The sequence below is a fragment of the Clavelina lepadiformis genome, chromosome 4 (genome assembly GCF_947623445.1).
Source record: "Clavelina lepadiformis chromosome 4, kaClaLepa1.1, whole genome shotgun sequence".
Taxonomy (NCBI): Eukaryota; Metazoa; Chordata; class Ascidiacea; order Aplousobranchia; family Clavelinidae; genus Clavelina; species Clavelina lepadiformis.
Window position 1 is genome coordinate 7,017,244 of NC_135243.1, and position 24,806 is coordinate 7,042,049.

The following is a 24,806-nucleotide window of genomic DNA, read 5'->3' on the forward strand; positions in this document are numbered from 1 at the left end:
TTTATTCAGCAAACTAAATATTGATTGTCCTCATCTTACAATCTGTACAAATCTGCCTCAGTGCTTTTTACTTTCGTTTGAACGAGTAGAGATCTAAGTGTTGTACATCAACTTGATTCCAATATGCTTTTTTATCTTCAAACAAGAAACGTTTCGTTGTTTATTACGAGTTAAATAGGTACTGAACGCTGGAAAAGAACAGAAAATTGCAGTATAGATTACTGCGATAAGGTCACCAAAGTCAACAAGCGAAATATTTGTGCTGAGTTACACGAAATCGCTGACAATTTCAACACCTTTTTGGGTGTTGTTTTTAGATATGTAAAATGGGCAATGTGTAAAACGGCATAAATAACCGCTTCTTCATGCATACAACTTTCTCAGCCTCAGTTCAGGTTGATGATGACGAATTCTCGCTAGAATTCGAGGAGGAAATTCTGACAGATGGACAAAGCATATTTTAGGAAGATGGAGGGTGTAAGGTATCTTAATGTATCTAGGAATTTTCCAGTTGTGGTTAACAACGTAATATGATGTTCTGCTAAGCGGCCCCGGTCTTCTGCGACCTGCTACTTCCCATTCTGGGGTAAATGGGGGGCTTTTGGGAGTTGCTTTAGGTGACTTCATTTGGCTTTTCTTCACCTTGCCAATGTTTTTCATTCGATGCAATATGTTTTTCTGTCTCTTTGACATTGAGCTTCCAAGCGAGCATCTTTTCGGCTGCTCAATGCGCATCTTTTTTGTATCTGAACTATTATCCGTCTCCATTTTCCTTTTGATCACCATAGTTGGAACCTTTGTAGGTGTGAGATCTGAAATAGTCAGCTGCCGCTGCTCAGAATCTGAAGAGTCACTGGAATCTGACAGATTTGAACAGAAATCCCGCTTCAGATTGCTGAAGATATTGGAGTGCGATTTGGGAGAAGTCTTCAGAGGTTTCTGTGGAGCAAGAGGGAAAATCTTTGGAGGAGAGGTAGCCCTTACCTGAGCCTTGGGTAAGACTTTCTGAGTCTTATTTGCTTTCAATTCGGCTTTGTGGTTTCCCAGTTGTTCGTGATTTCTATGTTCTTGGGACACTTTAGCTTCTTCCTTAGCTTTGGCTTTGTGTCTTTCAACATTTCTTGGATGATTTTGTTCATGTCTGGAAACTTTTTCATTTGTTTCAACATCTTTCGATGGTTTTGCAGGAGAAGTAACCAATGTGGTTTGCTTGATGTTAAACTGTTCCTTTTTGTCCTTCTGTATTGTCGTTTTTAGTCGTGGCCGTTGTTGATTCACTTCGGGTTCATTATTCTCATCAGAATCGCTAAGTCGAGGAAGCTTTGCTTGTTTCACATTCTTCTCGGTGTGCTCTTCATGTCCGTGATTGTTGGAAAGAGTGTGATTTTCCGATTTCTTCCTCTTCAGCTTTTTAGTTTTCTTTGGAGGATCACATTTTTCCACAACTGGCTCCGCCTGTTTCACTTCTCCAGTCGTTAACACTTCAAGCAGTGACGTGTAACAGAAGCGACAACTGTAACCCTTTAGATCTCTATTTACTTGCTTGCAGTTTGGGCAAGCGATATCACGGGACTTACGCGCATGACACTTGGAACATTTAAAGGAAGATGACATCGAATCTCCACATTGAGGACAAAATCTCACCTCAACAGCTCCCGGAGATGTTAAGATGCTTTTCGGAGCGCTGTGTTCGGGAGATGATATTTTAAGCTTCAAAGGAGGATTTGTTGTGCGATTGTTTCTGTTCTCCGCATCTCCATCTTTGGATGGCTTCAAAGGAGGAGCCTGCTTGTCGTTCTTCTGATCAACAGGTGAGAGATTTACCTGACAAGATACGGGAGGCTTTGGCACAGCCTTTTGCGGTTCTTGGTGATTTTTGTTTGATGTTTCCAATGTTTTGTTTGGTGTTATGTCATTTCCAATGTTGCCGTTATTTTCATTTGCAGTGATAATTTTATTCTTGTTCCCTTCTGGGAAAGGTTGACTATGCGGGAATGTAGAGGGAACAGTGACAATTATTTGTTGTTGCTGCTGTTGTTGTTGTTGGAGAGCTCGTATTTGTTGCTGTTGAATAAGTTTGTTCTTAATTTCTTCACCTTTTCTTTTACCTTCTTCTTCTCGCCTGATGGTTGTAAACACTTTTTCGATAATCTTCTGATATTCACTAAAAATAAGATGGACGAGTCACTACAAGGTCTAACAAAATAAAAGTTCATAGTTTACAGTGGTCGTTGTTAAGGCAAGATCATAAATATACCAACACACCAATTTAATGTTACAAGTGTACTTAACTGTGTCAAATTACATTATCAAGAACAGAACATGAATAGACTGCTACAAGGAGATCAGTATCCTAATGCTTCAAACACAACCATTCGGAAGGGAGAGCAATTCAGAGCAAAGCAACAGCAGGAGAACATAAGGGCAATTAGTGCTAAAACTTACAGTCTTAACTGTCCACTTGCTATGTAGAACCTTGTGTCCATTATCATGGCTTCCAGTTTGCTTTCTTCAAATCTACAATAGAGAAGCGTACGTACGACGTTTTCCGTGAACACTTCCAAGCATCTGAGCAGGCGTTTTACATCGCCCTCCTCGGGAACAGCCAGCTCTCTCATCCACTAAAACCAACACACCCAGTTTTTGATGCGGTTTGCATAGATCAGTTTTAATGTGTAGTACTTGTATGAAGAATTTTTTATGATTTAATCAAAATTATCTATAAATACTGGTATCATTTGTGCTTCTACTTGGAATAGGTCATTCTACTTGGGTTGTGGAAGAAAATGCAAGCGCCAGTCTTTGCTGAGCAAAGCTGATATCTGAAATGAAATAGATGAAATAACTCACCGAAGTAAACTGTTGCAATGTGTGCTTAACAAGTACGTTTAAGCTTTCCAACATATCATTGTCTTTCAACGCTTTCCAAACGCTTTTCCATTCCACCGGCATCTACATAGTATGATTACGTAAAATAAATTGATGGTACCAAATTGAATTTGGATAAAATAGGTAGCTGACATTTAAAGCAGAAAAATAATTTTGGCAAGTAGTGAGCTTATATTATAGTGGAAAATTTCTATGCTAAAAACAATCATGAAACACTTGGTTGTCAAAGTATTTACTGCTATTTAATGTTAATCAGAGATTTACCTTGACATAATAAAGCTAGGAACAGTTGCATTTAGATAATTGTGAAAAGTAGTGACATGATTTTCACAGTACACCTGAAGAAGCAAGCTTATGCTTGTGAAAGCTCGTGTCGAAAAATATAAAGTTAACCTCAAGAGTGCCAAAGTATATCCCGTTTCTCATTTTATAATAAAGCTAGGAACAGTTGAATTAACATAATTGTACCAAACTGTGTTCTTTGTTTTGAAAAAATAACCTTGAAGGAGTCTGCTGCTGAAATAGTTTGACAATCACTGTTACAAGCTTCTCACTGTTATAACAGTACATCCAGCACCTTGCCCATTTAATAGATTGGATACACAAAGCATACCATAACATTATGGCAGCACCAATTAATCAGCAGATAATCTCTCAGCTTTATTGTCTATTTTAAACGGTTTCAGCTGATATGTGGCTGATAACAATTGATTGATAAAAGCGTTCAAACTTGAGAACCCTTAAAAATATGGTATGCAGCAACACCATATGAAAGGTTTTGCATAAAATGAATCCATTCAAGTCCCTTGCTCACTCCGTTCAATATGAATGCTTTCAACAAAAAAATCTATTTACAATAATCAAAAGAAACGTTTTTATGATGTAATCAAGAATGAAATAACCGACGGTCAATTTTGTGTGGTCAATTAAGTCGTGCTTATTGGTGCATCCCAACTTCATATGAATAAAAATAGTGGGGAAAAGAAAGTAATATAATGCCTACCTTTGAGGAACACTTGGCACAAATAAGCCAGCTTAATGTTTCGTGTGCGCACAGTTTTAAGTACTGTATGATGAAATCTTGTTTTTTGATGGCAAACTCAGACTGAGAAGAGTTGAGAATTTTAACAACCTGAAAAAGAGACAACAGTATCAAATACAAGCCCACATTAACATTTAAACTATACCACATATACCAGTGTGATATTTTCGTGATATATGGTCTGGCAATAGCCCATTTCAACATTTAGAGTTGACATTTAGAAATGCTATTTACAAACTATGAAATAACATGTAAATAACATTCCATTGGCCAACTGATATTAACCAGAAAGGTTTCTGGTAGCCCAAGGCGGCTTACCTCTTCCATAAGAAACGACGTTGTCTTTTCAGAGCAAGCGTGCTTCTCAGTAAAATGGGAAAATATAATTTTCACGGTCACTACACTTCCCTCTCTGGCTGCGTAATGAAGCAGCTGGCCTATTTCCTCTGGGTTAAGTAAGTTTCTATAAATACATGAACAGGTGTCAGATTAAGGATAGAATAATGGAGAAAATATGCCAGTATGTATGCTTGGAAGCCAAAGAATATTCACATTACATGAATTAATTTAATTAGATTCAAAAACTCTACAACGTACCTCTGAAAACGTTGCTGATAAACAGCAAACACATCAGCAACTTTCTTAGACCATGCCATGGGATTGTGCAGTTTCTTGTACAAGTTAATATTTTTCATCGATATTGCGCAACTGGCCTTACCGATCATGTCACAATGGGGAAATAATGTTTCTTCTTGCTAAATAAAAAGACAGTCAGATTATTGTAAACATTTTCCACCTTCAAGTTATTCAATGAAATTGGGGCACAGAGAAGATCGCATTGACATAATTCGAAACTTTTGCTGACATAACCACGAATCAAGAAATATGGCAAGAAAGTAATCACATCAGTCATTTCGATCATACACTTTTATGGACTGTCAAGAGAGGGTTAAGAACGTTGTCTTAAAAATAAGAAATTTTGATATTACGCAAAATTAACTTACAAATAGTGACTTTTCTAGAATCTGTTGAAAAACTATTTCACTTATCCAATTGGCCATTGTGACGTTGTTGCTGCAAGATGCTTCATTAATAACTCTAATAAGGAAACTTTGTTATTAACAACGAGTATGGTCAACATTTTAACAACTTTGATTGCTTACCAAGACATAAAAATACCTGATAAATGTCAAAGCCAAATTATGTTAAGCAACACTCTCAGTGTCTCTGCAAGTACCTTAAAGCAAATTTAGCTGTAATGGTGATATACTGATGACGAAGGCTATGCACAACATTAGTCCAGTTTGAATGTATGAGTTCCTTCATAAATGCGCAGACATCATTGAAGCTATTTCGAGTGATGAGTCTGGAACAATTACAACATTGTATGGATAGATTTCTATCACGAATATACAGTTTTCAGAAATAAATTTTTTTTAAATCAGGTTTCTTTTAAAAATAGTTGTTGAAAATTGCCCCAAACAACATATACAAATATCATTTTATACACAGCACACGCAAAACACACTTGATCTGTGCGAACGTTTTCCTACACTTACAATGTCAAAGCTTCCTGGTTAAACTGACCGATCTGACAGTCAAGTTCCTTGAGATGCTCAGTGAGCCATATTATCATGCTGTGATTGCAAGAACCCATCAGCGATGGTTGGGAAAACAAATAAAAAAGAGCCCATTCATTGTTCTACGAGCAAAAAATAGAAACATTACTTGAAAGTACATAATGAAACAATATAAATAATTGTTTATTGCATTAGATATGGTACTTTCATCAAATATGAATATGTTATACTAATACATAATATTTACGTGTCAGTAACAAATTCCTAACCTACTATTTATTATATTTATATATTATACATTATGTTTGATAATTAGGTGTATAAATAATAAATAAATGTCAACAAAATTATATTAATAATTAAGACATTTAGATCAATTCATTTATTAGATGGGTTCTCAAACTATGGGTCATCATGCATTATCCGTTGGGTCGCTTAACCTCTAGGTTGAACCCCATATTTTTGTCGCTAAGCATTTCTTACATGACAACTTGGTTTTGATTTTGATGTAGCATGCTCAAAATTGCACATAAATGTTTGTTAGTCATCAAACAGCAAAGCAATAATCACTGTTAAACAATGCATGACATTTTTCTAATGAGCGTTCGTTGTGTCATATCACCTTTTATGATAAAACACCAAAGAAACAATGAACCATTCCTTGAAGAATAGTGCATACAAAAAAAGGGTTTGGATATATGCAGTATGTCGTCATTATGTATTAACGTTCCATGTTTTATTTGCACTGTATCACAATTCTGCAAGATCAGTGCTGAGCACTAAGTTACATTTTCCGAGTGTTTGAGGAATTGTGGTTAATTACAGTCCATTTATTTGTGATATGATATGGCAAAAGGTAGAGCCACGAGCATCAACAATAAGGAAAAATTGGGCCGTGTTAGAAAAGCTGAAAACCCCTGATTTATTGGATAAATTAATGTATTAACATAATAAATTAGTACCGTGCATAAAATAATAAGTCCATTATATTATTGTAACGTTTCTGCTATTATATTAAATAAACATTGACAAAAACTATGTAATTTATAATAAGACTATATTCTAACCCTCTGTATTTCAAACTAACGTCACAAAACTTACCTTGTACGCATCAATAAGCTCAGAGACATAACCCAAGTTTCCTGATGGCCGAGTTAAAAATTGCAGAATAAGCAAAGAACAAGTGAAGAGAGCAGTTTGTGGAGCCACCCCTTGACACTGCAAGAGGTACTGGCTAACCGAGCCACAGCGCACAGCTTGTCGGCTCATTTCGACCAATTCCTGGCTGCTTTGTACCCAACTTCGAACCAAACCGTGGTTGTTCGTGAGTTTGGTTTCATTCACCCACTTTGCAAACCAGAGATAGGTCGAAAATTCAGACTGTGCTGTTTTGTTGACTTCCATAAATATGAGGTAGATTAATATAAGAACAGTCTTGTCGGCTTGCGATATTGTATATGCAACAGGCCCTGTAAGGAAACTCATAAATACACCATCCCACCATAAATTACATAAATTAATTTGACAATCTTCATATATTATTATATTATACAGTTTATCAAATTATATAAATTAAAGATCATAAAAAACGCCAATAGTTAGTGAATACTCACTTTTAAGTTTAACAAATGAATTAAGCAGCTCAGTGTTGGGAGGTAAATCTTTTCCAGAGAGCACCGTAAAAAGTTCCAAAATAAAGTCACAAGGAAGAGTCTTCAGCAACCCAATATTGTCAGCAATCCTCATGCAGACATCCTTAAAAGCACCCCTCTTGGCTGTGTACAGCAATGACCATTTATCCAAGGCAACTCTAAATTTCAAAAATTAAAGGCAAGAAATATTAATAAAAAGTTTAGATCTGTCAACTGGTGTATTTACTGTATTGTTTAGATAGGTATACACATTTTGCCTATACATGACATCATCAGTATCTTGAGCATGCGTAGAACATAAGGCAAAAATTAAATGTGGCAATTTTTACACAGTCTGAGTCATTATACCGATGTTGCTCATTTTTATGTTTTAGTTGTTGGCAAAGTTAATAACTTACGAAATTGGAGTTCCATCTGAAGTGTGATGTTTTGTCCCTTTAATTGTTTTCACAGCTTTTAGATATCTCACAATCGCAATAAATCTAAAAATTTAACTTTACTTTGAAAAAAAACAAAAACAAAACAAAAGTATTGGGCAAAGCAGTTTTAATACAGATATAAAATTTGAAAAAATTTGTGTACAACACTAATAAACACTGACTTGTTCTCTTTGTCAAGCTTTTTCACTCGCATTTCCATAACCAAGGGATTTTCCTTCAGCATGTCTCCATTCTTCAGTCGACCAGAAGTATTCTGGCCACTTATTACAGCTCGAAGAAGTAAATCGTCCCAGTGACGCATGGTCATGAACCTAGTGATGTCATACAAAGCGCTATTGTTTTCAGCAATGTGAAGCAAGTAGAATGACTTCAAAAAGAGCGATTCCAATAATATTGAATGTTTAATTCAGAATTAAATTAAGTGCGCTCTTTCTTTACCTCTTCAAGACATCTGTCAGCTGAAGAGGTTGTATGGATGCATTGACACACTTTATGAACTTCTCCTTGAACGAGGTTGGAACCTCATGCGTAGTAAATATTTTTATGAGTTCCCATTCGATATTTTCCTCCATAATGGTCGGGGTGTTGCATTGGCATTTTTTATCTGGGTTCGAAGGCATGCGTCTGTAACAAAAGATTTTATGAAACAACAAACGATATAAAAGACAGCAGTTGTATGGTCAATAATAGAAAACAGAGAGTCTGAATCAAACAATAAGCTGAAATATTCAGGGAATAGTTTTAGTCTGAATAATTGAAAACTTTTGCATATTTCTATATACACAAAACAAGCATAAATATGACTGATTAAAGTATAAAACTAACGTAATATGATTGAAGTCTGCAGGACGATGTGAACACAGTTCCGAGAGCAAGGCTTCGAACAGGACTAGGGCAGAAAATGGTTTATTGGAATAATTCTGTTGAATTTCCTTGACTGTTTCTAAGATAATCTTTCTAACTGGTTCATAGCTGAAAAGAAAATGTTACAGAGTTACGAGAAATTTTCTCAGCGGTTTATCACTAAATAATTCAATTACGTATCTTTAGAAACATATTACAGTGTCTGCAAGCATCAATATTTTAACAACTTTTGTGAAAGAAGCGCAGCAAAAATCAGACTTTCAAACAATATTTTACCCAATTTCTTTATTGGTGTTAAAATAAAAAGGCGGAATATATGATAGCACTCTAAGGTTAGCTTTTTCATTTTCTCCACAAGCACTTTCGCAAGCATCAGCATGCTTCATCAGGTGTGCCAAGAGATTCACTGGTGTTGTAGTAGTAAATGACAGGTATCAAAGCCAAATCAAATATCTTTCTTACTTGAAACGTTTTTTCATGTCATGGACAGCTTTGCATTGTGGGCATATCTCAGAGTGATGACGGGCTTCACGGTGACATGCACAGTCACAGGGAACATTATATGCTTCACACGGAATTCCATTACGATAAGTTATATATGTCTCACGTATCCTAACAACATACTTCATGGCCAAATCACCTATAGATAAGCAACAGTAAATTGAAAGACGAAGATCATCACCAACAAAATCTTAACATCCACTGCAGTGCACCTGAAGCTGTGATGTCTTGATCAATCTCTTCCGCGGTGAGAAGATTCATCAGAGGACTCCTCTTCATGTTCCTCCTGGCCTTCCAACAGCTGGATTTGGTGTTGGCGTTACAATGAGGACAACCTTCTGCTGTCCACTGAGTACACTATAAACATGTATATTATAAGGTAAGTAACTATTTGAGAATATTGTTAATGTTATTCTAGAATATTTGCCAAATCAAGAATGTAGAAAGCTATTTTGGAATCGTTTAACAGCAAAGAATTCTAGCCTATTCAAGCCAGTTTTTCGTTTTCGATGCTCGAACAAAGCCTTATTCTTTCAATTTTCAATACTGATTCCATGTAATTATCCCATCATTATATTTCAAAAACAGTTAGACGTGTTGAAAATAATGCATAATGTAAAGCAGCAACGACATTCCTTCATGCAAAATGTAATGGATTGCTGAAGTTGGTAACATGACAAGATATTAGGTTTACCCACCTCTGCTGCAAGCTTGTCACAAATGTAACAATAACATTTGGAGCAACTTTTTACATTTGCAGGATTTGGGGAAATTGACACTGATTCGATTCGTCTAAATAAATAAATATCAGCATATAATGCATTCATGTACACTATAATTTTATTCTGTTTATATTTTTTTACGACATCTCTAAAATATTGACACACGTCAAGAAAAACTGAATACTTTTATCAAGATTAGTATTAGCAATACTTAATATATGCAGTATATTATGTAACTGTTTACTTCAAACCAAAGTTAGGTATTGTTCAGTCAATAAAAAAAAAATTTACAATGAAGGAATAATCAAGAGCCTTCACATGAAACCTTGCGATGAAATAATATATAACAATAGTTAGAATATTGTATCTTACACATATGTATGTACAGGACAATCACAGCGTATATGGGACATAATTTCTGCTTCTTTTGTTCCAACAATTTCAAGATCATCGTCTATCACAATTCTTTCAGTATTTTCCAACACTGGTGAGAAACATATCATAAAAACAAGCAATTGGTAAGACCAATACAATCAGCAAAACAGAACAGGAACATTTAGAAGACAGTGAATAGGTGAATTATTGCAATTGTCTATGAAAGGGTAGTGTGTCACGCACACAACAGCTATATAATCAATTACCCAGTGGTGTCTTTGCTTCCCGTTCTGCGCCTTCCTGTTTGACAGTAGAATCTGGACAAAGAATAGCATTCAAATTAAATAAATGTCTATTGAATTGTGGGCCTCAAACAAATTTTATGTGTACATGTCATTCATGTGCATAAATGCACATGTCTTTATATGTATATTTCATTCATAACAACAGTATACCAATAAAACTGTAAAACTAACAGTATACAATAGATGGCAACTAAAGAAAAACATATTATATTGTTTAGTTGCTCATCACAATTATGGATATAATGGACTTCCACACGGACATAACGCCAATTAACCTACAAAGTCACATTTCATTTGGCCCTGACGAAATTGCTATTTTTGGAGTAGGTAAAAGTTCACTAATAAAGATATCTCCTATGTTGTCAATTTATATATAATGGCACATTTTTATTGTCTCCAGACATATTTTGTTCGTTTCACTCTTGAATTTAGGTCATCATCTCTGCCATGTCATTATCCATTTCATAACAAGCAGTACAGCGCTGCCTGCGCAAATCACATTTCACTGCAGATTACTGTAAGCAAATTTTTGGTGAACTGTAGTTTCTACGAAGGTTTTGTGAATATGGCGGTTTTTCATTACACTGCAGAACTGATTGCATAATACGTTTCTTCCTTGAACCAAAATACAATTTCGAAATAATTTACACTAATTCGTCTACAGCGGCAACTGTTTTGCAATCCTCTCGAGGTGCTGTTATAGATGAATTTCACTATATTTACAAAGGATACAGCAATAAGCAAATCGGATTAGAATTGATAAACCAACCTGGCAATATAGGCCTATATTATTATTTTTACTTTGAAGGTATATTTGATTTGATTTTGAATGGTAGGAAGGTGCTTATCAACATCACTTGAGACTTAAATCAAAGTGCATATTACCAACGAACGATTTTTACGCCAAAGTGCCAATATCATGTGGTTGCATAATACAGTGAGACCTCGTTAATCCGGACCACTTCGTTTCGTCAAAAAATGTCGGTTTAGCGGGGTATCCGGATTATCGGAAAGTAAAAAATCAATCAATCTTGCAAATGCAGTACCGTGTTCAAAACGCAGTATGCACCTTACTCCAATTCTAACTACCGAGTTTCTGGCTGAACAGCAACTAAAATAAAATTATATTTTTTGTATGATCCGACTCAGTGTCGAACCCCAGAACCACCGTATTAAAGACGAATGCTCTAAGCCAGAAGTGACGAACATGCGGCCGCAAATCGGTTTGACAATCGCTCTTACATGGCGAAGCATTCTGGCGGGACCAGCAGTCTTGAACTTTCTTTGACCTGTTTCTAATCTTTGCGCAATGCGATATCAAAAGCTGATTGCACGATTGAGTTGCAGCAGTATGTCTTCAATAGATTGTCGCACTCAACCGATGTACTGTACGTATTTTTTTGCGACCGCGGAAGCGTTGTTTGTTACTGTTGATGAACAATTTATTTTTTCGTTTCTAAAATACTGTACAGTATTTCATAGTATGACTAAAAAGCTGTGCGGCTTACTCAGCTGTAACTGACAAAGTGGCAAAAAATTTTTTACAAAGCGCAATGCTGTACAGTACTGTACTTTGAATCAATAAAGACCGCAACGTTATTATGCGTAGATAATCGGCTATTGTTTCGTCAACTAACTACATACTGTATTAGGACAATCGTGAATCATTTTCGCTTAACTGTTAATAATCCGGTTTATCGAATTTTATTGCTATTGATTTAGCACATTTGTTCCAAAACTTTTTTGTCGGAGTCGGACAGCGGGGTTTCCGGATTAAAGGGGTAAAATGCACAGGAAGAAATCTGTTCCCGGCAGTTTTGTGTCGGATAGCGGGGATTCCGGTTCATCGGGGTCCGGATTAACGAGGTCTCACTGTATATATATCTGTGCACGGTTTATTGACTTCCAACTTTGGGTTCAGAATATTGCTTTTAGCCTATACTAGCCTATAAGTCCATGCCGTTTTTGGCCTTTGACTGCAAAAGAATAATTGCACCTCGCACCATGAAGTCTTTGTCTTTGTCCCTACTCTAGAACTTCATAACAATGCATTTTTGGTTAAAGGACGTCCTATATGAATCACAACACAAGTTCCTGCAAAATTGCCTGCCTACTACTTACAAAGTTACAATGTCTGTTTATTTGTTTAGTATGCTGTTAAACGAATTTGAACTGATGTAATTAATGTTTGTGAAAAGCAAATTCTAACAATGATTATTTTCAGTAAAAAAAGAAAATACTACCATTAAAATCGCAAATAAGTTAACCTTATTTTACATACCAGCAGATGAACTTCGTCTTCCATCACCTGTTACAGGGGAATTCTGCAGAAAAAGGCAACTTATTTAGTTACAGTGAACTTAATTTTAAATACAAATCTAACTTTTACAACGTGCTATCAAACTGCATATAATTCATGACACTTTCTGCAATTGGATAAAATAGAATGCAAATCACTTCTTCTAACGTAAACAAGTGCACGGAATGCATTACTGCATTACTGCAGTTCAAGGTTTCCTTTATCAAACAAGTGATAATTTAAGTAAAAATTGCATTGGAACACTGTTTAACAAACTTCTTACCTGGTTTTGCTTCTGATCAAAGGTTATTCGAATTTTATCTCGCTTCTCCCGGCTCGGGGAGGGAGCTAACGGCTGGTAAAGCACAGATCCAGTTTTCTGGACATTTTTATGGTTTGATGAGCACACCAAATTGATGGGAGACTTCAATCCGTTATTCCCAAATGCTTGCATTGGTGGAATGCTTTGTGGTGAAATTGGTACAGACTGGGAATGCATTACAGGGTGAGGCGATGACACACTGGTTTGCGAGACGATCTGCCGAGTTCCCTCGGGTGGCAGCATCGAAAACAGCGATGGATGAACTGAGTGAATTTGAGCTGAATGCGATATTTGAGAGGGATTGCTTTGCCAGCTGTCATGCCCTTGACTTGGTGCAGATTTGTTATTCGCAACGTGAGGCGTACTGCTCAAGCGACTGACTGTAACAACTTGCCCTGCAGAGAGTTGACAAGATCGCTGTAAATGTGCGTGCTGGTTGATCTGATTCACCTCGTGTGTCAGCTGTCCGCTGTTTGGTTGATGAGATTGACTTATCTGTTGAGGCGAAAATGCTTCCAGGCGGACACTAGCTGGTATGTTTGGCGCACGTAGTTGAGCCTGAGCCATGCTGGTACCACCAGAATGAGATGTCCATGGCTGCATGTTTTGAGATGTGTGTTTTGGCATGGATGCAGGAGGAGCACCACGACCGGACCATTGCAAAGTTTGTTCATGTGGGGATCTGTATTGCAAATGAAGTGAAATGGCAGTTGACAATGCAGTGGATTTTGATTGAGCTGCGTTCGCCGCAACAGCTCCAGGGGTTGCTAACTGCAGATAACCGTTTCCATGGAGGTTTCCTTGCTGCTGCACTTGTGATAAGTATCTTGCGCTGTTTTGAGTAGCACTCTGTTGTGGTGTTAAATAACTGGCAGACGATAGATACTGGGATTGGTTTGATGCCAACTGGTGTGGAGTGTAAAATCTTTGATTTCCGGGATACATCCTCAGCAGGCTACAAAAATGTTGCAGAATAACATGTAAACATACAGATGCAGAAAACAGAATTTTATTAACAAAAAACAGGGTTATTTTACGTTGGTTCAACCAAGTAAATTTGGTAATTTTTCGGATTTTTACATAACTTGGTAAAATGTTTAAAATGATGTGGATTAGATCATTTTTGCAGTCTTTCTGCTCTAGGACAAGTGTATGTATGTATGTATGTATGTTCATGCAGTGATAGTCCTATGCAGAATCAAGTAAGATGTATTGTATTTATTAGGGCTTGAAAAAGTGTATATCATGTCTGTTTTACACACAAAACAATGAAACCTTGCGAACAAACATGAGTGTTGCAGTGGGCCACGTGTTACAAGAATAACAATAGTTATGAAACAAATCAAACAATTCTGTTCGCGCAGTCAATAAAAGGTATACACTGCAGGTATATATTTATCGCTCAGGGTGCAAGTTATTTCTAGCTAAATGTTGTTTTTAACGTGTGCTATGATCAACACGTGTGTGAGAAATTTACAAAGTATGTTAAGCAAAATGCTCCCTACATATGGCCAACGCAAACATCATGTCTGTATTGTTGTTCAGTATTGCAGTAATTGCAAAGTTCAGTATTATCTGTGCAGTCATACAAATGCTTTACATTCCAATCTTTAGCCAAGTAAGGAGAAAAAAGGTTACCTTGGGCCTTACGGGAGGGCAAATTAATACATATAATCTAAAATTACACATGCTTTCCTTTCCAGTTCCACTTTGTAGACTTGTACCAACTCCCAGCCTTACCAACTGATTCTAAAGTAACTTCTAATTATGTTTCAACCATTTCTTTCTAAAAGCAGAACCATACTGTAGTTTCTTCCATGATGTAAAACTATTACCAAATTTGTCAGGTCCTTCTCAGGACCATTGGGACCATTTGTGAGGCCTTTCCCAGGACCCAGGGCCATTGTGAGTAAATTGGGCCATTCTTATTCATAGGTATTCATGAGTATTACATGACTCTGACTTTAAAAAAGCATACAAATACAGTACAACAAACCATCATTTACATAAAAACAACTTGCATAATTTGCATTATTTTATATTATATCCGCAAAGTTACCTGTTGATGTACTTTTTGGCCAAATTCAAAACACAAATTACTAAAAAATGTGGTTGAAAGTCATAACACAACCATCTTAATATCGACTAGTCTAGAGCATAATATGCTCCAATAGCAAATATTTATCGTATAAATGTTCTGCCTGTTGAAAATAAAGTATATAATGTACGCCAATTGTTAAATGAACCATACATATTATAGTTTTGTTTTAAATTTACATAAACACAAGTAATAATGCAGTAAATCTATGGTAACACACTGATGGTAACTTTGCATCAATTCTTAAAGTAAATGCCTAAAAAATGCATTATTTATATTTAAATACATTTGCAGTGCACACTTTATGTTACATCAGCACTTTTCGCTAAAAGCAATGACAGTTACAGCAGAATAAACATCAAGTCATAAATCAACCTTGAAAATGGACATAAATGCCCCTAAGAGCACGACAAGTTCACAGAAAAGTGAAGGTGATACTGACCTGTCTTTGATTTTCTCAGTATTGTGCATCATAAATAGGCACTAGAAGGCCAAACAACCAACAAAAGCATTACTGTATATACCAAATATATGTTTTGCATCATTGGGAAAACAACTGTTTAATGCTACTTGAAAGTCATCCAAACTGTGTGAGTTGACGTTCTAATTTTTTACCGCTGCTTAAAGGTTCTATAAAATAGCAAATGAAACCGTCGGACAGTTATCACATGAGAAAAAGTCGTGTCTAATTTTACACATCTTTTTTCTTCGGTAATAGGTAATGAAAACAAAGCGAGGACGATTTAAATGGCATGTGTTCCTGTTAACAACATAGCACAGAGTTTGCTATGTTGACAATTGACAAGACAATTGAGCTTCTGCATGAGGATCTACTAATTGCCAATCAATTGTAGGTGGTGGCCCAAATTAGCAAGTTGATTAAATTGCGCTGGCACAAACAGTATCATAATTAAGAGGATAAACACGAACTAAATGATCAGGTTTCAAAATACGAATTATTGCAATCCGTATTATTTTGCTTTTGAAGGCGTGGTAATTTAACACAGTTGTACAGCTTTATGTTGCACACTGTTATCATCTTTGTCTGATAGATCTGTACATGTCACAGAGGTCGCGGAAAATGACAGTACAGAAAACGGAGGCAACCTGGGTGACTTTTTGCTAAATCTAGAGCAGCAGCTTCAATTTTCTGTAAAAAAAAATGCAATTTGTCGCTGTCCGCTATCAATGACCTCGTAATAAGAGGATCAGCATGGCAGCAATGGCATGAGCCTGATATATTATTTCGTTACTAAAATAGCGATCATTTAACTGAGGTATTAGTGGCATGCGTTTCGAAAAGTGCAGTTCAAATTGCACCTTGAGATCTTACAACGTCGTTCTTATTCTGTACAACTCATTGATATTATTGCTATCAATAAATCGATTGATCTTCTTCAAAATGTTCACTATGATTGGCAGGATGTGTTGCTTTATCACTGTTTACTTCAGCAGTGGCCAAATCAAAAATCTTCAGAACCTTTTTTAATAATTCTGCAAGTTTCCATTGGTTACAGGTTAACTTCAAGCATTCCCTGTACGTAACATACAGTACACGAAGTTAACTGCCAATTTTTGTTCTATTAATCGTTCCAGTAAATGTAGAATTCGGGAGCACGACATATGGCCGCGGGAAAGTGGCCGCGAACAAACTCACCGGGGTCAACTGAACGTGACGTAAATTGACCGCAGACAAACTGACTGTGACATAAACTGGCCGGCGATCAAATTAACCGTCGATAAATTGGCCGGCGATCAAATTAACCGGCGACAAATTGGCCGTCAAAAGGTCAAAATTTTAAACTCGGTAGTATATGATATGTAAAGTAAATATTTGTTTGTAACTATTTCCTTTGTTTTTAACAAAATTGTTTTTTATTTCAATACACATTGAAACGTTTATTGAAATAAACAGAAATATTTCCGGAAATACGAGAAATACGAGTAACAACATTAAAAGACGTTCACTGCAAAACACATATGACACTACATAATATGGGCACTAAAATTTACACAAGCTGTTATTTGACAAACAAGGAAGTTTATTGCGCAAATTGTATGTTGTGGGCGATGCCTCTGAGAAAATCTAATATGTCACGGTTTGCAAAATCTTCAACGATGGTTTGAAGTCGCGCATCCAGATCCTTGTATTTTCTCCTTTTGGCAGGAGGCCCTTGGGCACAGAGCGCCTCAATCTTGTTTTTGTTTATGTTCTGCAATTTCCTTAAAGCTTCTATAAATTTCCAAATGGTTGGGTGTTGCATTGATAACATCCTGTTTATTAGACTGTGGTGACCTTCAACTTTGTTGTTGGTTCTGGCTTCGCCATTTAACACCCGAACATGGACGTTCCAGAAGTCATGTGAATATGGCGGGTCTCTTCGGAGCTGAGTTCGAAAGCGACGCCCGATGTAAGTACGCTCAAAGTAGTCGAGAAGCGGAAGCATTTCATCAGGCAAAAATTCCTCTAATGTTTCAAAAGCCTCAATCAGATGCTGTATTGGAACAAATGCCAAAGCCGGTATGTGACGCAGCAGTAGTGCAAATTCTTGATCATTTTGATACCTTCTTTGAAGTCCGATTTGCTGCATGTGCTTCCTGACATTTTGATTTAAATGAAAAAAGCAACCACTTACTGTGAGGTCATCATAGTAAAACACCATCCGAATTGCATTTATTGCAGACATTTCAAAATCAACCAAAAAACTTGTTGGATGTGCATTTGGTATCAGTTGCCACGCTGCGCGAAATAACCGCTCATATGTTTCTTGTGCTTTGTTCGGTAGTAAACAGTACAACGCTGGGACAAGGTCGCCATGTCGTGAAGCATGGATAGAGTAAACCTGTGAAAATATTGGCAGGGTAACCTTGAACGTCCCATCAGCTTGCCAGTTTTCTGATAATTCTAGTACTCTTTTGCTCTCTTCGGTGCCAAAAATTAATATCCTATTTTCTTCAGCTCCTGAGTCATACTGCAAAAAAAGTTCAGACCCCATAGCATCATCTAAAAGAATATTTTTGTACGAGTCAGGTATTTCTAAATCTGTGCAGTTCAGTGGATTTGCAGGTGCTGCAACAGTCCTAAGTCGTGTTCGTTGTATTGATCTTTTCAGATTTTTTTCCACAATATGCGCTCTGACGGCACCTGGCAATCCCACTGTCGCGTCAGATATGATATTTGCTGGTGTGGACGTATCGTTAGCGTTGCCAGCGCGTTCCTTGACGACCGTAAGTAGTTTGGCCACTTGAACATGTCTCTCTTCTTGTAGGTGACTGTGTTCGTGCAACTCTTTCGTGACTAAGCCATCTACAGTATGGAGACGTGCCTTACAAAAACTCTTGTGGTAATTACTGCATCTCCAGAATGCAGTTTTCCCGTCTGAACTTTGTCCATCTCTCCAGAAAATGTAATGGTTGTAAACTAATTTTTTCTTACCTCTTTGTGAGATTACTTCTGCCATTTTCAGACCTTAAAAATCAGTTTTATTCTAAAAGTGTCGGCATCTAGTCTGCAAAAGTATCTCAATTTAGTATCTCAATCACGTGGCTATAGGCATTACACCGGGTTTACTGGCAACTCACTTAAACAACACAAAGTCGTAAATGTACAAAACAAGATCACTTGATTCCTGTCTGTTCAATCTGCTGATTCTGCTCATCTGCTGTCTCACTCTCCAGTCTCCACCTGCTGGGCTTCTCCAACTCTTTTTGCAATTTACAATTATTAGCATAACCATAACCAAGACTTAAAACTAGGGGAGTCCTGACGTACAGCTTCAATCTGACAATTTACTTAACTAAAGTGTCCATTGTTATTGCAATAAGTCCATTGTTACAACATGAGATAGGCTACAACGCATTGTTTCATAATCTCATCAAACAACTCGTCTAGACTGGGAAAATGTATGTAACAATAAGAAATCTATGAATATGGGTCACCGTACAAGGGGCCAAAAAACTCTACGAGTGGCAACCTTGACTGCAATACACATACTGGATAGTGACTAGATAGTGAATTAGAATTTTGACCTTTTGACGGCCAATTTGTCGCCGGTTAATTTGATCGCCGGCCAATTTATCGACGGTTAATTTGATCGCCGGCCAGTTTATGTCACAGTCAGTTTGTCTGCGGTCAATTTACGTCACGTTCAGTTGACCCCGGTGAGTTTGTTCGCGGCCACTTTCCCGCGGCCATATGTCGTGGAACCGTAGAATTCCACTGTGTTGAAACATTGTGGGTTAGCTTGTGATTTGGTAGACCTTCGATTTTCCAGTATTCCTTAGAGAATGATAAAAGTGAGCCACAATTTTTCGAGTCAATAACCTAGTATCAATTACTGTGCGTTGGCTCTTCCTGAGTGTGTGCTGCACTATTAAGTTTAATGTGTGAGGAAAGCACCTTATACCTTTGAATTTTCCATCACGTAAAGCGTTTATTATATTTGCAGCATTGTCCGACACAACATAGACAAACTTCACATTCAATTCAATGAAAGCGTAATTCTCGTAATTAGGAATATAATCAGCCGGTGTGTGCACCCTCTAGTTCCTTATAAGCAAGAACGTATGGAATTTGTTCCAAGTCACATTTTACCCATGAAATGAAAAGCGCAGTTATACTCATCTATGATGCAATATATTGCAGGCTAGTCCAAATGTTTTTTTTGGCACATATACTTCCAGTAGCATTGCTCATAACCTTTAGCCTAGTCTCTTTGACCTGGCTATAAGCTTTTTGTAAGACCACTTTTGCAATGTGCTTTCTGGAGGGACAACTGTATCTGGGTTGGAGTTCAGCCATCAAACGACAAAACCCCACGTTTTTCAGAATTGCCAGTGGATAAAAATCTATAGCAACCATCTTGCAAATACGTTATGTTATACGCTGAGTTGTCAGAGGAGAAGTAGCAAAATATTTCCACTTTGCGATGACTTCTTGCAATGTCTGTTGACGACAGGGTATGAACGTGCATGCATGAAGATACCGCCTCGGCTAACTTATATATTGTTTTTATGGGCGAGCACGTGCCAAGAGTCTCTTGTTCTATTCAAAAATAAGTTCTGCAGGAGTATACAACTGCTTATTGAGGAAGCTAATTTTTATCTATACTACAACTACACTTTTTCGCTTGTGTTCTTAAAAGTTTGGCTAAAACTCGAGTAATCCAGAATTACTGGCTGGGGAATAATTAGACTGAGACGCTGTTAACTACGAGACTTAGTGAGAACAATGAAATACCCGCAAAGTATCAGACATCATTGCAATACCAAGGAGAATACTCAGCCTTAGATTCGATCCGTACATCCCTAGTTAGCAACAGTGAGTGTTTAAAAGCAAGTGCCAGCAAGCTAATTTTTTTAATCTCACTGATCTCACAGCGAAATAACAATGCAGCATCTTGTTGCCAACGTGAGTAGCTGATACGCTTCATCTGCTGAAAAATTCAACCAAAATCCTACTGAGGCATTGTTTATATTGAAGCGATCGCTTTCACACAAGGTTGACAACTAAATAATTCAGACACTTCAAAGCGGTAATGGTAAACTGAAACCTTCCACCTTATTCTTTTAGTATATGGGTACTGATGTATTGTCGATTATCGCACGAACCGAATTTCAGCTGATAGGACACAGTTTTTTTTGGTCAGGCATATAAGCCCCTTCTCGTTTTTTGGCCCAAAATTTTTGTCAAAAAAGTCATCAGACAAACAGACAAACAGAATGCTTGTCGATGATGAAAGAAAGGTGCTAAAGTCGAACTACGCAAAAACCGAAGTAAACGAACTAGAGAACATTGACATGTACACAATGGTGCCGGGGTCGACAAAAATGTGACAAAATAAACTAAGTTTAATTAGAAAAGTTCCACTGTATTAAAATTTTTAATTCAAATGGAAAAACAGCCAAGTTGTTCGATCGCTGGCCTCGCAATATTTGCGGCTTGTGTTCTGTGTTCGATACCCAGTGGTGCTATCTGCACAAAGGCTATCTTGGTAACTGGGGCTCGCGCGATGAAGAATCAAGGAGGATAAAGGTTATCAACCATAAGCTAGTACGCTAGTTAAGCTATTACTGTAATATCTTGTACTTGGGGTCTTGTGGAAAATAGCACAAGCACAACATCCAACAGATTCCAGGAATTTACAGCACATCAGAAAGTGGTACTCTGAACGCAAAATTAAAAGTTTACAACTTGATGATTTGGGATGAGCTGTATAAGCTTAGCCAATTTAAATCTAACCTTGCATACGGTAGTTTATGTAAACTGTGGGCTATAGGCCGAGTACACAGGAAAAAAAGTGACTGAATGCGTTCCAAAAAAATGGTTATGAATATCCCGGTATTTAGCCACTACCAGCTGGATAAATACAGTCCTTCTTGCGGCTAAATACTAGTCTGAAACGACTAAATCCTTTCCAATCGTGTTTGGTTATGAATATCCCCATATTCAGCCGCGAGCGTCCTAGTTAATGTAAACCTGGATAAATACTCGCCCATATAGAACCTAGACCAGCCTGGGATTCCCTGGCTTAATCCATGCCAATTGAAATGTCGCACTTGAACATCACGTGACCAAAATGCATAATTACCAGTCTGACAAAATTTTAATTATGTATCCTTCCAAAAAAGTCAAAGAAAAGAAAAAGCGATTACTTTCAAAATTCACAATCGGCTTGATGCCGTCTTCCACAAGCTACGAGAACGAAACTAAGGAAAATGGCATATAGTCAACTAAAAACTATATAGGCTACAAATGCAATAATTATAAAGTTTTTACAATAAACTTAAAGAAGGCAAACAAACATTCCTCGTTTCGAAATACTGTAATGTAAACATTCAAGCGAAATTATTATTATTTAAAATTATTATTTTGGTTAATGTAATAAAACCGTATATTGCATATGATGCAACAAGTAAAGACATTCGGACAAGAATCCAGGATAAAATGTACACAAAGCAGAGATAATAGACACAAAAAATTTCAGATTTTTCTAAATCAACAAATTGCAATTGGTCAACAACAACTGATCCGGGTCCCGGACCTCATTTAGTACCTGCACACAAATTATGTGGCTGTTTTCGATCTTTAACGAGCTTTACGCTTCCATCATTTATAAGCTTGATGACAGTAGATAGCTCTTTAGGAGAAGAAACTGCTTCTAGTTGGTTCATAACTTTGGAAAATTCCATTAGGCATACACACCCTGTTTCACAGCACAATGACCTTCCCTCGATGAAATTACAAAATCGCAACCGGCACTTGTTCACCATGTTTTCTTTAGAGGAATATCCAAAGAATATAGCAATGTCGGTTATGCACTGCAAAAATAGAGAAAACGTTACAACAATAACGTTGACACGATTTTGTATCTTATGTTTACTAACGACAAAAAGCAGAACCTGTTGTTTAAATTTTATGCTTAAGTTAATGAAATATCAGTTAATATCACACTTATCTTTTCTTTCAACTTGTATGATGGGTATTTTTCTAAAGTCTTTGCAGTGCGTTCTTCACCAGGAAATTTTTTGATAACTTCCATTCTCCTCTTGATCGCTATTAATGATATTTCTTCCCCCTCGTTTGCCTGATTTTTCTTTTTCAGAAGTGGCGTCATTGTGAACTTATTTAAGGCTGCCATTTGGTTGTTGAATCGCTTTCGGATATGGGCAAATGAACAGGGCTTCACTACCACAATGAAAATACAAAATCTTGTTTGTTAGATCCTAACTCACAACAAACCACTGTTCACCTCCACCAAAAACTGCTCCATCGCTGTTCCAAAAAATCTTTCAAGAAGTTTTCTGTCTTTGAGACTGAATGGACTGATATTAGTTCCAACTTCTTGAAGAGATGAAGGCAGATCGTGTACTGTGACTGTGGCAACTGCAAAGTACACTTATTGTAAATTATTCGTTAAAATGGTAACGCTTATAAATCCTCTATATTTTTTTTTAAACTATGATAAATTATTTCAATTGCGCAAAATATAGCACTATACAAATTACAAACTTGTACACAATACATATATAATAGGTATATATGTTTATTATAACTTAGTATGTATTACAGTAGCCATGGCAGTTACCAACGTAATGAAATATAATAACGCAAAAGCAGTGCAGTAATCACAAACTTTGCTTTTTAAAAATAAAGACAGGTTTACATTTTTGACCGTAAAACTAAGGGCTATAATTTTGGAACAAGTTGCAAAATTTACTAAGTTTACGTTAGCATTAAATCTCTAATACAGTACTCAAATACAATGCATATTATATCTATTGTAATAAAATTTACTCTGTACACCACCAATTAACGCTGCGTAAACCGACTTTTACATAATAAAGTAACCAATCACCAATGCAATAGACAATTTATTGCCAAAAGTTTAATCATTTAATATCACGAATCTCGTTCCTCGTGTTCGTACAACAGAATGTAAATCGATTCATTTTTGGCCGGACAACAGCCAGACATATGTGCAAATGGAGTATATTGAACGTTTTGAACTAGCTTTGGTAATGCTACTGATCAGTGTTTTACATAAAAATATGCCCCTCCGGTCTCCTTCATAACAATGTCGCAAAGCTTGAAAATAGTTCGCAACGGTTCATGGTTGCAAAATAAAACAGTCTTGGCTACATTACAAAGCTTTTTTTTGTATTAGCAATCGCACGCAATTCAAGCATTACTGCGTTATGTGTAATTTCGTCGTCGTCCTCTGTTTTTGTTTTTTCTACGAATCATTGATTACGCATGGAATCACTCTGGGATCAAGTGCGAAGTAAAAACGTAACGCGCTTAACTCACCACCGGCAGGCGAAATTAGTTACAAGGAAGTCTTGCAAACGGAGCAGAAAGCTTTTGAAACTAAGTTGTTTTGAACAGCAATAGAAGTTTTAAGTTTAATAACTTTGTTCCCACAAGTTATGAAGTTTTACAATAAAAACGGAATAATCGGTTGCCGCAAAACAAAATGCCACATATGTAATGCCTGGAAAAACAACAGAATTGCCAACAAACCTTCAATCCCTTTAATGAAAGCTTCATGCAAACCGTTCTTGAAAGCGAAATTTCGTAACCAAGGGTCCATCCCTGCAGTGTGGTGTTTGAAAAGAAAGTATTACTAGACTTGTGTAAGACATCATCCGCAAAGTTGTCTTTCATTGGTTGGATTGTTGGATACTTCCCAACTTATTTTGAGACTTTTTTCTTTCCGGCTAAATATTCTCCAGGTCTACCCACTTCTCTCAACTTCCTTTTTTCGTGGCCAGTTAGTTTGCCTGCATGTAATCGTTAGCCGCAATACTTTATGCATAGTTCTCCAAAAACTTGGTTTTGTGTGCTAAATCATGAAGCTCTTTATTTGTAGAAACTGTACCAGCTATCAGAATGCAAATTATGCATGCAATTCCATTCGACTTTACCACAACCATTTGCGGAAACATGTTCGCGACTCTAGTTTTCGTTACGCTTGTCAAATTGAAAATTACAGGAAGAAATAAAAATTCCAATTCCCTGGCACAACATAAAAAATAAAAATTGTCCAAGGAAAGTAAGTCTGGGTGCAAACAACCTCAACCCAGAGATTATGTTTATGTAATTGACCCTACCCCAAACTCAAAATGGCATCAAACTTGCTTTACCTCAACACCAAAACACAAACAAGCAAACCTACCTTGAACATTTTTGTTGTGATTGTTAGCCTAGATGTCGTA

At 36.8% G+C, this 24,806-nt stretch overlaps 1 protein-coding gene and 1 long non-coding RNA gene across 3 annotated transcripts; both read right to left on the bottom strand.

Moving 5' to 3' along the window:
• Positions 1-93: 93 nt before the first annotated feature.
• On the bottom strand, positions 94-16,648 carry LOC143451609 (uncharacterized). The gene is made up of 23 exons (XM_076952309.1): positions 15,051-16,648; positions 12,953-13,946; positions 12,652-12,694; positions 10,332-10,382; positions 10,063-10,174; positions 9,667-9,760; positions 9,181-9,325; positions 8,930-9,107; positions 8,429-8,575; positions 8,042-8,227; positions 7,765-7,914; positions 7,562-7,645; positions 7,125-7,321; positions 6,613-6,980; positions 5,491-5,633; positions 5,169-5,297; positions 4,936-5,029; positions 4,529-4,686; positions 4,250-4,394; positions 3,893-4,021; positions 2,851-2,952; positions 2,446-2,621; positions 94-2,164 (listed from the first exon to the last, which is right to left on the bottom strand). Exons 2-23 carry the CDS (start codon positions 13,934-13,936, stop codon positions 364-366), a joined length of 5,616 nt encoding a protein of 1,871 aa, XP_076808424.1. The 5' UTR covers positions 13,937-13,946; positions 15,051-16,648; the 3' UTR covers positions 94-363.
• Positions 16,649-16,797: 149 nt separating this feature from the next.
• Positions 16,798-24,550, bottom strand: LOC143451613 (uncharacterized). Of its 2 annotated transcripts, XR_013114886.1 has the most exons (3): positions 24,112-24,550; positions 22,841-22,974; positions 16,798-22,776 (listed from the first exon to the last, which is right to left on the bottom strand). It is a non-coding gene; the product is annotated as an uncharacterized LOC143451613 (long non-coding RNA). The 2 variants fall into 2 exon arrangements; XR_013114885.1 differs by having other exon boundaries at positions 16,798-22,974.
• Positions 24,551-24,806: the final 256 nt, after the last annotated feature.